General features: G+C 33.2%; 3 protein-coding genes across 4 annotated transcripts in view; 2 read left to right on the forward strand and 1 right to left on the reverse strand.

Moving 5' to 3' along the window:
* Positions 1-1,276, reverse strand: part of LOC123698278 — a 105,001-nt gene extending 103,725 nt beyond the window's left edge. Inside the window, exon 1 of the mRNA XM_045644870.1 lies at positions 623-1,276. Within this exon, the coding sequence (XP_045500826.1) occupies positions 623-895 (273 nt within the window). The 5' untranslated portion in view covers positions 896-1,276. The remainder of the gene's footprint in view (positions 1-622) is intronic.
* On the forward strand, positions 128-9,718 carry LOC123698279. 2 transcript variants are annotated; one of them, XM_045644871.1, is made up of 8 exons: positions 128-224; positions 3,758-3,838; positions 4,723-4,905; positions 6,759-6,878; positions 8,213-8,363; positions 8,860-9,004; positions 9,121-9,199; positions 9,354-9,718. In XM_045644871.1, the coding sequence occupies exons 2-8, from the start codon at positions 3,768-3,770 to the stop codon at positions 9,604-9,606; spliced, it is 1,002 nt and encodes a 333-aa protein (XP_045500827.1). In that variant the 5' UTR covers positions 128-224; positions 3,758-3,767; the 3' UTR covers positions 9,607-9,718. The 2 variants fall into 2 exon arrangements, with proteins under 2 accessions (XP_045500827.1, XP_045500828.1); XM_045644872.1 differs by lacking the exon at positions 128-224 and adding an exon at positions 1,484-1,532.
* Positions 9,719-10,474: 756 nt separating this feature from the next.
* On the forward strand, positions 10,475-13,255 carry LOC123697864 (enoyl-[acyl-carrier-protein] reductase, mitochondrial). Its single transcript, XM_045644424.1, has 3 exons — positions 10,475-10,918; positions 11,147-11,992; positions 12,408-13,255. The coding sequence occupies exons 1-3, from the start codon at positions 10,666-10,668 to the stop codon at positions 13,253-13,255; spliced, it is 1,947 nt and encodes a 648-aa protein (XP_045500380.1). The 5' UTR covers positions 10,475-10,665.
* Positions 13,256-13,355: the final 100 nt, after the last annotated feature.

The raw sequence follows: 13,355 nt of genomic DNA on the forward strand, positions 1-13,355 counted from the left end.
ATAAATATGAAATCATGATGTATTAGCAGCCAATTGGCCGGTAGTCAAACAATAGTCGAGTAAAGCGCGCAATTCCCTGGTTCAATGACAATGGCAAACAATGCTTGATGGATTCAAATGTGATTGTAGATCGTTATTATAGCAATGGAGAAATCAGTGATGTGGGCGAAGCGACAGCAGCGAAACTACAGCAAAACGCATTTGGATGCGATTTAATGTTTTTCGTACGTGCTATGAATATATCGAACGTAAACATTGCCTTGCGAATAATTATTTTCCATTTTTACACTTCATATATTATACTTTTTCCAATAATCTATTATGTACCGCTAGAAATAGATTAAAGCCGCATGCATAAACGGTAAAGTTTTATCCATGTACGTATTGTATTGCTAATAAGAAAATGTAGAGCATAACATGTTTCTATTTTTATACCCGCTTCTTTCAACAAGTCTTTCATGAAAAGTAAAAATTGCAATTAATAGGTTATTACTGAATATCCAATAAATCATAATATTGTACCACGATTAGCGATAAAATAGCAGGAAACCTTTTGTATACGTACCAGGTGTGGTACTCTACAAATATTATAATGTTGCCTTTACTAGCAAAAGGTTTTTACCTGTCTTTGTGTTTTGTCCGGCAGAATAACAGACAACTCGAAGGATCTGTTCTTTTTGTCCCTACTGCCGGAGCGCATAAGCTTCGTCGATGTGCGCGTGATGCTTTGTGCCTTCTCCGGCAACTTTAGCGCAACTATAGACATGCTGCGCGAAAGCCGCCGGCCCAGCTTGCGGGTCCTCAGCGACATGGACCCGCTCAGCCCACGTTTACGGGCTTCTGGAGCCGGAGTGTTATCCTCCACCCCCACCCCTTCTTCACTAGCACCAGCCATCGCACTTTACACACTATCTCTATGTCAACAATCACATCTCCCGCAAAGTCACAAAACTTGAACACTTTTTAGCATGAGAAAGTTCAACTCTGACTCATCCTACAGATCCGTCTTTCGTTGCACTTTTCAATTGTTAATCCGCATCGTTACTACGAGAGGGCACGAATTCGACGGGTCCGGCTGATCATATGGTCACAGAGCCGGTTTGAAGCTGCGCCGACTGTCCACTGGAAGCGGTTAGTTCGACGGCAATTTAAAAACAATGTAACGATCCGAAATAAATTTAAATGTAAAGTTACGTTGATCGGTTTCGTATATATCGGTAAAGTAGGGCGCGTTATCACTGTGGTGAGGACAGAGCGCGACGTGCGCGCGGTTGTTCGCAATCTCAATGACTAGAGGCGGCTGCGGCGCGAACTGCGACGCCCCCGCCGCGGCCGCGCCATAACAAAACAGCTAGACTTCCAATTACTTATCGAATCTCGCTGTATCAAAGCTATGACACTTTACTAATGTTCGTTTGTCTTTCACAATGAGCAGCAACGCTCCCACGAGATTTTTGACATTGATTCAGGACGCTCTCAATCCACTTAACGGAACCGTAACAGTATTTGTCCATCTAACTAGCAATTCTATGGTAACTATCCTCACCTCACAAATTTAGTGCCAAGTTTAGCTACGTATACTCATAAAAATCACACATCACATACATCATAAGAGGTTTATGCTCTATCCTACATGATAGAGCAGAAATTATTGTATTGATATGAACGAAAAAATATAGATTTTTCTTTATATCGTAAACAGAATAAGGTTAGAGCCTATATTCACATTTCTATCAAGTCTCCATTTCTATCCATAAATACATAATTATTAACATACTAGCGGTCCGCCCCGGCTTCGCCCGTGGTACATGTTAACGTTTTCTCTACATAAGAACCATCCTCGTACTTCAAGGAATATAATAAAAAAAGAATTATCGAAATCGGTTCAGCCGTTCTCGAGTTATGGAATTACAACGAAAAGTGGCATTGATTTTTATATATTAGATTAAAAATATTGCATTAAATTAATATGAAAAGTTAAAACACCAAAATTCTATGGGGGCAGCAAATCGATGAAAATTTATTATAAATATTATTTTCATATTTCGCCAAGTTAAACTGATAATGTTTGACTGAAAATATTTTATCGTAAAAAAAAAACTTACAGATACATAAAGTCTCGTAAAATATTATATTAATTCAAATTTTAACTGCGAATTTTAATGTAACTCTACAACGTTAATAACTTTATTACTTTTTATAGCTTAATCTAGATTCTACTTTGTGGCTTTGCATAACACATACGTACAACTTAGTATAGTTCTTTACATTATATGGATCAGTTTCAAGGCAATCGTGTTCATATACAGTAATCTATGTAATGGTATTCAGGACTAGATAAGTGGACAACAATAAGGAACATAATACATAATCTCTGGTTACGTTGAAGTAATTTACATAAGTACCAACTAGACATTCGAATTATTGTAATTTGCTTATATTACAAGAGGCTTATCAGTACATGCATAGTTGTTTGCATTCATCAATATTAATGTTTGTTTAATTTCTCCTATTCAATGAAAAGATTTTACGACGTTCCATTTGTTGTGAATTTTTTGTATTTAATATTGTTAAATGTAGATATGTAATATAAAATAAAAATAGTACCTACCTACCTAGGTAACTAAATAATGAAAAACTTTACACAATATCAATATTATCAATTTGAATAAAACCTATTTCATTTAATAGCGTCAGGATCAGAGTTTGACATAAATAACATTTCAAACATAACCAAAAATATTTATACAATGATTGCAAGCGGAATATTTTATCAATATGTGTTTAGTTTAGACCTTATCCATTCCTGAGGCGATTGAAATGCAGTAAGTATCTTTCACAAAATAGTTCATTATTTGCAACTTACAAGATACTTTTACCTCGTAATGCCTTCAGTGCGTAAAATCTATATTTTTTTTTAAACTAATGCATTAATGCACACTAATTAGTAAACTTGCAGTGATAATTACGATAAATCGAAACGTTTACCAACTTCAGGTAATTTTGATTAATTCTTCGAAAGTAAATATTTACACTGGCCAAAATAAAATAGTAATTTACTCTCTACTTTCTTTTGCGGCTAAGTAAACTATCAATCATTTAACTCGTTTGTTTTTAATACAAGTACAAATCGTATGCGGTTTTGCGACACCACACTCTAACGACCTTCGACTTTGAACATTGACTTGGATTCTAGCAACTTTCAAACAATGCTATATTGGTTACCAGAATTGAAAATAACAGTATGAGTTTGCCAAATTTATTTATTTGGTACGTTTCACTTTAGTGACATTGAAGTAAAGTTCATATTTGATATCTTGTTCTTGAGAATACTATATTATATCTTAAATAGACATATAGCATTCTCAAGATATTATATAGATATTATATCTTAAATAGAAATAATAATTATCAAGAGGCACATAAGATAGCCGTCTCTTCATATTTAAAATACAACTTATTTTCCACAGAACAATTAATAAATATTAGTTATGATTGATGATGATGATGATTAGAAACAAAGATGAAAATAGACATTACTTTAAAACGTTATTTCTAAAGCGCTTTAAAGACATATTTTTTACTTGCAATGATGCTCTATTTTGCAGAAAAAAAATTTCGTTTCTCAAAATGTTTTTCGTGTAAATTGTAGTTTTATTGCAACTGCAATCAGAATTATGAATAAGTCGATGTCCTATTGAATGGATGCTTACATACTGGATTCTTGCTGATGTATCTCATTTGTTTTTTGCTTCAGATCTGTTCAAATGGCTTGGAAGAAGGATGGTGATTGGAAAGAGCGATATTCAAAGTTATATTCTTCGAGAGGTTTAACTCTGTATGTAAATTAAAAGTTAAAACAACAATGTAGAATGTTTTTCCTCGTCATATAATAAAATATAACAGACAACTATAAAACATTTACGATTACCGTTACAACTTACATCATCAACTTATATTTACTTTTATACTTGTAAAATAATTAATTATCAACTGTTTTTAACTTCGAATTTATTTCCGGCATAGTTTAAGGACGTTAATAGCCTACATTAAAACTTAATTAAACTGTACTTACGCTGGGTTTTGAACCCTTCACCAAATCAGTAAATAATTTCTAAATGCGATAATAATAATTAATACGTAAGCTGCACATTAGGTACCTACAGGTATTGCTCTAAATGTCATACACATTTAAGTAATACCTGTTCCGCTTATGCCATTTATTCAGTCCAACTAATGTAATGCCTCTCGCCAAGGCAGATTGGACCGTAAGTTGCATCGACTATCAAATGTTACCTCCAGGCTGAGTCACTCGAGTGAATCATGGATGTCAGAAGTCGACGAGATGTTTTTCTCAATAAGCACTGAAACCACAATAAATATGAACGTTTTTCTCAGTAAAATTTAAAGCTTTTTTAAGTTTTTACGGTTTAAAGTTATTATAGAGCAGTAAAGTTATTTGTTTTGTATACTTTGTAGAGCCAATAAATTTGTGTTGGATTTTTGCTATAAAGGTTTCATTAAATCAATGTTTTAACAACTTGTAAGATATGGAAATACTGAGGTGCTTACTATTTACCTCCATGGTTAGGTATCAAATTGGAAACTGGTTAAAATATCTTCTTGTTTTATCCCAAGCTTCAGGAGTATACAAAATTCTTCATTCGTTTGTTTGCATTTCTGAAGTATGTTCAAATGTAAGGTTTTACAATAATCTTTTAGGGCAAAAGAAGATCCGCCGCGCCGTATTTCATTCATGAGCAATGAGTCCTCTCCCTACGCCTCTTTGCTCGTTAAACTACGAGCCAGTCGTGAGGAATCCACGATCTCTGCGATATCAACTCCACTGTACTTCAGGTCCCTCATGTCACAGCAAAGTGAAAGCACGTATCGAAGCTGTCAGCAGTAAGTAAATAGCATTATTGCATAACATAAGCACGACGCTTACATTAACTATAACGGAAGCTAGATAAATACGTTGCATAAATAGAAAATAACGTATCATCTTCAAGACATCTGCTGTATGCGGAACTAAATATGTTTATAACTATATACTTGTTGTATGTATTAGGAAAACAAGTAAGTAGAGTGTGAATAGATCAGCAGCTAGATAATAATTACAACTTTAATAAAAAATGCTGTCTAAAAGAATATTCTAAATAATTTAGTGCAATGAAGGACTCGTCAAAGTAATTCATTTTAATTTTTACTATCAGCTAGTCGCTATATTTTCTATAAAAAAAATTATGAATAAATCTCTAAGAAAGAAATAATGTGAACTGATACTTAAGTCAATAAAATGCTCTACCAATGATTTATTGCACATAAATCATAATAATTATTTAATTATTCCAAGAATATATCAAAATATTTGTTCGTCAGTCAGTTATTAGAAGTAACGAGTGAAATAACAAAGTAGAAGTGATTTTGTCTCGGAAAATATTTGATTTGCAGCTTTTCAAATCAATCGTTATCGTATCACGGTCTATGAGCCGTCTGGGGAGTGCTCTAAATAAATACATAGAAGCACGAGTCTTAATGTCTATTTGAATATCAAATAACTCTATTATTCTGCACTTGAACTATGATTCATTACAGGTGATCTTTATCTAGAACTTTACACGAGTAGGAGAGAGTTTTGATAAGAAGGCTGTAGGAACATTGTTATTTTAATAGTAGGTACATATTATGTAAAACATCAAAGTTTAGAGTCCTTCGAAAAGGGAGGTAGATGTATTGTAATTATATTAAGCACTAGCTTCCGCCCGCGACTTAGTTCAGGATACATCGCCCATTTTTGCAAGTGAATACTATCAAGCTGATTTTCCGTTTGTAGCTTTATTTTGATGAGACACCGAATAATTTCGTGTACGAAACTCTCGATTGTGGTAGCTAACAGAGATAACAAGGATAAAATTTTTTGATTTGATGGTTCTCAAATATTTATTACGCAATTTGTAGGACAATATGTCTGTTGAATTATATAAACATTAATTAAGTGAAAAAAGGAAAAGGTTGGTTCAAAGAATCCCCCTCTGGAAAGGGGGACTCTTTGAACCAACCATAGATTTTGTAGGACAAATATTTTTTCGAATAATTTAGGTAATTATCTTGAGATTGGACAAAAAAAAATTCAGTTAGTAATAAATATTTGAGAACCATCAAATCAAAATTTTTTATCCTTATTATCTCTGTTAGCTACCACAATCGAGACTTTCGTACACGAAATTATTGGGCGTCTCATCAAAATAAAGCAACAAACGGAAAATTAGCTTGATAGTAGTCACTTTCAAAAATGGGCGATGTATCCTGAACTAACTCTGTCCGCGCGGAAAAATTATGATTTTTTTTTCTACGTATTTTTCCGGGATAAAATTTATCCTCTTTTATGCCCATTATAATAAGATATACCTAATTATACCAAGTTTCATCGAAATCGAACCGTTAGTTTTCACATGCATACATACATACAGACTGACAAAAAAAAATTAATCACATAATTTGGGTTTGGTGTCGAATGTTGATCCAGTAACACCCCCTGCTGTTTATTTTTTCAATATTTCCAATGTACAGAATTGACCCTTCTACAGATTTATTATATTATGTAAAATAGATAATTTGTTATAATAATTTCAAAAAAATTGTAAAGCTGTTCTATAATTAAGTAAATACTACCATAAACTGATCTATTTAAAGATATGTTGTTTACAAAAATTAATGTAAAAAGGTTAAAGCTTTAATCATTTCCTGTTTTGTAGATATCCCGATTTAGGGGGTATGGATACCCTTCTCTTGGACATGGTTCGATCACGCAGCCAGGAAATTCGAGATGAAATACAAGACATCACGCCTGCTTTACCCAGTGAAAACGTGGACGAGTAATGTTATCAGTTTCTTGAATTACCAGATTTTTCCTTTAAATTCATTTATTATATCTTGTAAGAGTTGTAAAACATATTCTGCTATATTTTATAGTTTATACTAAAGGCGGGATTTAAATAAGCACAAAGTTGGATGATAAAATGGCGAATTGTACGTTATTATTTTTAATGGTCTCATTTAATTGAAATATAATAAATGGTCTCTTTAAACATAATAGTCGAAAAGTATAAGTGGTACGTGGCTACAGGTAATTACATCAAATTCAAATTAAAGCCATGTTGCAATATCATCAAATATAGATACGTAAATGTGTGATAGCATCAACATAGAGCATACTGGAAAAGATTTCATCGCGATTTTTTTACGATACGTAGGTACAATACTAAACAAAAACGTCCCCAGAGGAAGTAAATATAACTAAAATGAATCCATTACAGAATAATGAACAACTTCTATTTATAACGAGACAATACCTAGTTAGAGCCAAGGTTGTTTAAAAAGGTTTTTATTGAATTTTCTCGCAGCTTTCACTCTCTATAAAATTATGTCTATTAACTCATATTCCCACAGCCGAGTAACACAAAGGCTATTAAGTAACAGTGTATTGATTACAACATTTCGTAAATGCAATTGTGATTAATTGAATATTAAAATGAGAATTACCTTGCCTTGTAAAAAATTCGTGGCAAACGGCAATTAGTGATTCAATAAAAAGTATATAGTCATTTACAAAAGCTGATAGGATAAAAAGGTCATCAATCCTTAATTCTATTCAAAAATATTTTGTATCATGGTTTCAGGTCAATTCCTACTCTTTGAAGAAGTTAATAGATTCGCAGTTCAGACTGATAAAACACGTCTAAGGCTGTGAAATATGTAATTAATAATTATTATTATATTTTGTATAGGTATTGTTTTGACAATATAAAGCGCTAGTCGCAATTATAACTTCACTAGGTTTCCGCCCGCGGCTTCGCCCGCGCAGTCAAAGAAGAACCCGCATAGATCCCGTTCCCGTGGGATTTCAGGGATTGCGTTATTGTTCCGGAATAAAAAGTAGCCTATGTCCTTTCTCGGGTATCAAAATATATCCATACCAAATTTCATGAAAATTAGTTCAGTAGTTTAGGCGTGATTGAGTAACAGACAGACAGACAGAGTTACTTTCGCATTTATAATATTAGTATGGATTAGGTTTCTATTCTATATATTCGAATTTGAAATTTTCATTAGGTTTTGTACCTTGCTGCATTTTCAAAGTCAACCACAGATTTACGGGTGAATAAGACATATTATAATTTTAATGCACATTTTTTTTATATTTTTACAGCAACCCATCGAACGATCCATACTGCATGCACGGATTCAACATGCGTATGACGGAACGCAGCGTTTCCCGCTCACGTTTCTCGCGCATATCCACACGTCGCGATATGGACATACCTTCGATATTGGCATTTACAGCTTCTGTTACGTCACCGGTAATTTTTATTTCACACTAGATTTCCGCCCGCGGCTTCGCCCGCGTTTGCAAAGGAAAACCCGCATAGTTCCCGTTCCCGTGGGATTTCCGGGATAAAAACTATCCTATGTGTTAATCCAAGTTACCCTCTATATGTGTACAAAATTTCATTGTAATCGGTTCAGTAGTTTTTACGTGAAAGAGTAACAAACATCCATACTTACAAACTTTCGCCTCTATAATATCTATTAAGTAGATTTTTAATTGGTAATTTTTTTCAGAACCACATAAAATATTTGTCAATCCTAAAATTTAATATGAGCACCTACATAATGTAATATTAATTAATTAAGCTACAAAAAAATACGAGAACCTACATAATATTGAATTAAAATCGTTTTAATTCTCAAAATAAGTAATTCCTATATTTTTTTGAATGAATTGTATCTAACTTTATATTTAGTATTTCTTCGGTATTAGGTATTTCATAATACTATTTTCTATATTCATTATAGCCTCAAGTAGAAATACCTGCTTTTCAAAAACCAACTTCTCCAGAAAGAGAGGATATACCACGCTGGTCTATTCGTCGTTCAATGTGTCCCGTGTGCTCACAAAAATGGAGAGATCGTAGCGCAATCAAAAAAATTAAATATTCAGGTAAAACAAAAATTATCTCAGCAGGCCTGAGTCCCGATTAATATAGTATCTAATTATGGAGTGATAATAACTAGTTAAAAAAGTAAATAACAGCTATTATTATAATTTACTTTCAGGACTCAAAAGAAATATATCAACCGATTTGCCGTCAGTGATTGCGCCTGCGAAAATAAGAACGGCAACTGCAGTAGGCTAGTAAGTATAAATTGTAATTTATGCTTTAAAATTGTCATTTACGTATTCGTATACTTGTGTAGTGGTAGTAGTTTTGTATATAAGGGTAAGAGCTTATTTGCAATTCTTTTAATATCTTAATATGTTGTAAATAATTTAAATTCCATTTCCCTAGTACCCCAAGACCAATTCCAGCAACAGTGGACAAAGATGTCGGTTTAGTGCATGGCGGTTTCCGAAACAGCAGTAACGCGTGGCAATTGACTAGAGCACGAAAATTTAGAGCTCCTAAACCAAGGCTACCATCACCTGAAGCATCCGCGCCTCATAGCTCCACCGCACCAACAGCGAAGAAAGACCTCGACATGCGTGTTAACCGTTTTCTCACTGATGAATTTATTACGCCACAGAGTGTTTGTAGATCGTAGTTTTGAAAATTTTGTACCTACTTACTTACCTATCTATAATAACACTAACATATAATTTCTATATATTATTTAATTTCCATTTGCATATTATCATTGTAATAAAATTTATGCTCTAAAGTAAAAGTTTAAGTTTTATTTCATCCAAGTATTAAGAACGTTTATCTGAAGTATGATGCTATAAAAATTGAGCTATTATTACTACGTAATTAATAGTATCTCAATGGCGTTTAATTGCAACGTGATACGTTACAGATCACAACAATCTTTTGAATTTTTGATGCTGAAAAATGGAAATCATAAACTATACAGAATTTCTTGTCGGTCTTCTCAGTTGAATCTACTTTCTGAACCGGTTGTTAGTGGTAGAATATGTTGTGACCATTGTTGTGACCTAAGTTTTGACCACGTGCTTTTCCAAATGCATTTGTTTGAGTTTGAGAGTTTTTATCGTATTATATGGGATATCAAAGCTACATCATCATCACTATCACTACATACTTACATAGTATAAAACAAAGTCGCTTTCTCTGTCCCTATGTCCCTTTGTATGCTAAATGCTTAAATCTTTAAAAGTTAAAACAGCTACGCAACGGATTTTGATGAGGTTTTTTTTTTTGAGGTTAGATAGAGTGATTCAAGAGGAAGGTTTTAGTATATAATTTATTAGGTTTTAGACAGAGCGGGCGAAGCCGCGGGTGGTAAGCTAGTTAATCATATTACAAAACTTTAAAATTATTAAAAAAAAATATAATTATTATAAAACGACATTAATTCACTATAGAATTATTACTCTGTTCGCCGTTCGGCCCAAAGTGACCTGTCATTTGTTTTGGATCGCTATCACTGTCAAGTGTCACTGTCAAAATTGATAACACTATTTCATAAATATTTGCTATCATTTTCAGCGGTTTTCTTTTTATCTTAAAATCAAGCTTAAAATGTTTTCATAGATTTCTTACAATCACCTTACTACTATCAAACTATCGTCACATTAATCAGTATTGCACGAATTTCATAAAACTACAAGTAGCAATATTTAAACAAAACATAGTAGGTACAATGAAGGTATTGACAATTTTATCACTATCAAAAACTGCATTGAACATTCTCAAACCAAAGAAGATATGTACAATAATTCGAGAAAACCAGCATCGCAACCTTATGTCGAAGCAGCTTATTTACCAAGAATTTGGTGATCCTCTACAAGTGGTTAAATACAGAGAATGTGAAGTTCCACCTCTTGGAAGTCAGGAAGTGTTGGTTAGAATGCTAGCTGCTCCAGTCAATCCTGCAGACATCAATACGATACAAGGTACTATACCATACACCCTTTCGGTATTTATTTAATTTCAGATTTTGGCATAAAATAACTTTGTTGAAAAAAAAAAACATTGCATGTTTAATTACTAATTTTGTGTTGTGATTTCATTGATTAAGAAGAAGTAAATAAGGTATTATATTTTTGTTCTTTTTGTTATTTTTTTACCATGTGCCATTGAATTTATAATAAACTCTAATTAAATAGATTTTTACTTTTAAGGAAAGTATCCAGTCAAAGTGGAGCTCCCTTCAATTCCTGGAAATGAAGGAGTAGGTTGTGTAGTTGAAGTTGGATCGGATGTGAAAGACATTAAAAAAGGAAACAAAGTTATAGTCACAGTTCCTTTGCAGGGTACATGGAGGAACTTGGGAACATTTCAGAAATCATCATTACTAGTTGTTCCAGATGCATTAGGAAATGTAGAAGCAGCATCACTCACTGTTAATCCTTGCACAGCATTAAGAATGCTTTGTGATTTCGTTTGCCTAAAGGAAGGTGATGTTGTCATACAAAATGGAGCTAATAGTGCCTGTGGTCAGAATGTCATACAAATATGTAAAGCATGGGGTATCAAGACTGTAAATGTTGTCAGAAATAGGCCTGATATTGCAGAATTAAAGAAGTATCTTCAAGATCTAGGAGCCACATATGTTTTCACAGAAGAGGAAATGCGCAAAATTACTATATTCAAAGGTGAAGTTAAAAAACCACAGCTTGCTTTGAATTGTGTTGGTGGCAAAAGTGCCACAGAATTATTTAGATATATGGATCATGGTGGCATAATGGTCACCTATGGAGGTATGTCAAGAGAACCTGTGATTGTTCCCACATCAGCATTTATTTTCAAAAATAATAGCTGCAGAGGTTTTTGGATGACTGCATGGAATAAAAATGCTCCAGAGGCAGACAAAGAAAAAATGCTTCAAGAAATTATCAAATTGATGTTATCAAAACAACTAAAGGCACCAATACATAAAATGGTTAAGTTTGATAATTATCAGGAAGCTTTGAAGAATGCACTCACACCTCAGGGATTTGCTGGATGCAAATATCTTTTTGAATTTGGTGATTACTAAAAGGGTGTATTCACTACTTTGTAGTGTAAATGTAATTTACATTCCTTGAATGGTTTGCTTATACCATCTAGAAGTGCAATTAAAAACTTTTAACCTTTACATAGTGCAAAAGTTTCTGAGAAAATGAACTTTATGTTATTATTTAAATTATGTTAAAATGACTATCAATAATTAGAGTTGTAAATAAAAATTGTATCATAATTAATTTTTTGTTTCAATGACCTTCCAATGTCTAATTAGGTATTTTAAAATACTTATGTAACTTATGTCATAATTAATCCTTATAGAGAAACGATAATTATAAAAAGAATAACATTTTATTAAAATAAGAACACTGAACAGTGTTCAATTATAATTAATGGTCCATATCTGCATTATTATTAAAAAATATATTGTGTTTGCAGGAAGAAATTTTTGCTTGCCTAAGCTGCCAATCGTACCGGGAGATGAAGGTGTGGGTGAAGTTGTGGAAGTAGGGAGCCATGTGTGCACAGTGGAACCTGATGAAAGAGTTGTCATCACTTCGAAAATGATGGGTACTTGGCGATATTACGGTATTTACCATGAAAGAGACATTCATGTAATTTCACCTAATCTACCCCTACCTGAAGCTTCTATGCTTACCACCTCACCTTGTATGGCATATCGAATGTTAAGAGATTTTAGAAAACTTAAACCAGGTGAAACTATTATACAAAATGCTGCCAACAGCGCATGTGGACAATCTGTTATTCAACTTTGTAGAGCTTGGGGGATTAATTCAATAAACATAGTTGCCAACCACTGTGGTTTTGAAAGTGTTAAAAGGAATTTGTTAAATTTAGGCGCTACTGTAGTGTACACCCTTGAAGAAGCTGAAGAATTGTCCAGTTTTTCCACATCTTTAACAAGACCTGTACTAGCCCTAAATTGCCTTGGAGGCAGGTATGAAGATGTGTTGCTAAAACTTTTAGAATCCAATGGCACTATTGTTTACTATGGATTTGCATTTGATTTGCCACTTGCAAAATGTTGTCTGAGGCCTGATGTACACTACAATAAATTTCACTTGTGTGATTGGGATACTCATGCTACACCTGTTCAAAAAGATATCATGATGAATAATATCATACAAATGATGGTCATTGGCGATTTTAAGGCTCCCATTCATGAATCGATAGAATTAAAAAATTATGTTCATGCTTTTAGAAACACTGTTCCCTGTGAAGCATTTTCTGTACTTAATTACATATTTGATTTTACGATGCCATAAGGCATAACGTAAAACGAAACTACATTTCTCAACGAATAAAAAAAAATATGTATCAGTGACACTTGACGTTGACAGTTGTCATTCTAAATCATATTTTGTA

The sequence above is a fragment of the Colias croceus genome, chromosome 15, assembly GCF_905220415.1.
Source record: "Colias croceus chromosome 15, ilColCroc2.1".
Taxonomy (NCBI): Eukaryota; Metazoa; Arthropoda; class Insecta; order Lepidoptera; family Pieridae; genus Colias; species Colias croceus.

What these genes read in the sequence shown, in the direction of transcription:
- LOC123697864 (XM_045644424.1), top strand. Translation starts at nt 10,666, where the DNA reads ATGAAGGTATTGACAATTTTATCACTATCAAAAACTGCATTGAACATT. An exon ending in AGACATCAATACGATACAAG is followed by an intron (nt 10,919 to 11,146) that starts GTACTATACCAT and finishes TTTACTTTTAAG; the next exon opens with GAAAGTATCCAGTCAAAGTG. An exon ending in CAAATATCTTTTTGAATTTG is followed by an intron (nt 11,993 to 12,407) that starts GTGATTACTAAA and finishes TTGTGTTTGCAG; the next exon opens with GAAGAAATTTTTGCTTGCCT.
- LOC123698279 (XM_045644871.1), top strand. Translation starts at nt 3,768, where the DNA reads ATGGCTTGGAAGAAGGATGGTGATTGGAAAGAGCGATATTCAAAGTTA. An exon ending in ACGTATCGAAGCTGTCAGCA is followed by an intron (nt 4,906 to 6,758) that starts GTAAGTAAATAG and finishes CCTGTTTTGTAG; the next exon opens with ATATCCCGATTTAGGGGGTA. An exon ending in CAGCTTCTGTTACGTCACCG is followed by an intron (nt 8,364 to 8,859) that starts GTAATTTTTATT and finishes TATTCATTATAG; the next exon opens with CCTCAAGTAGAAATACCTGC.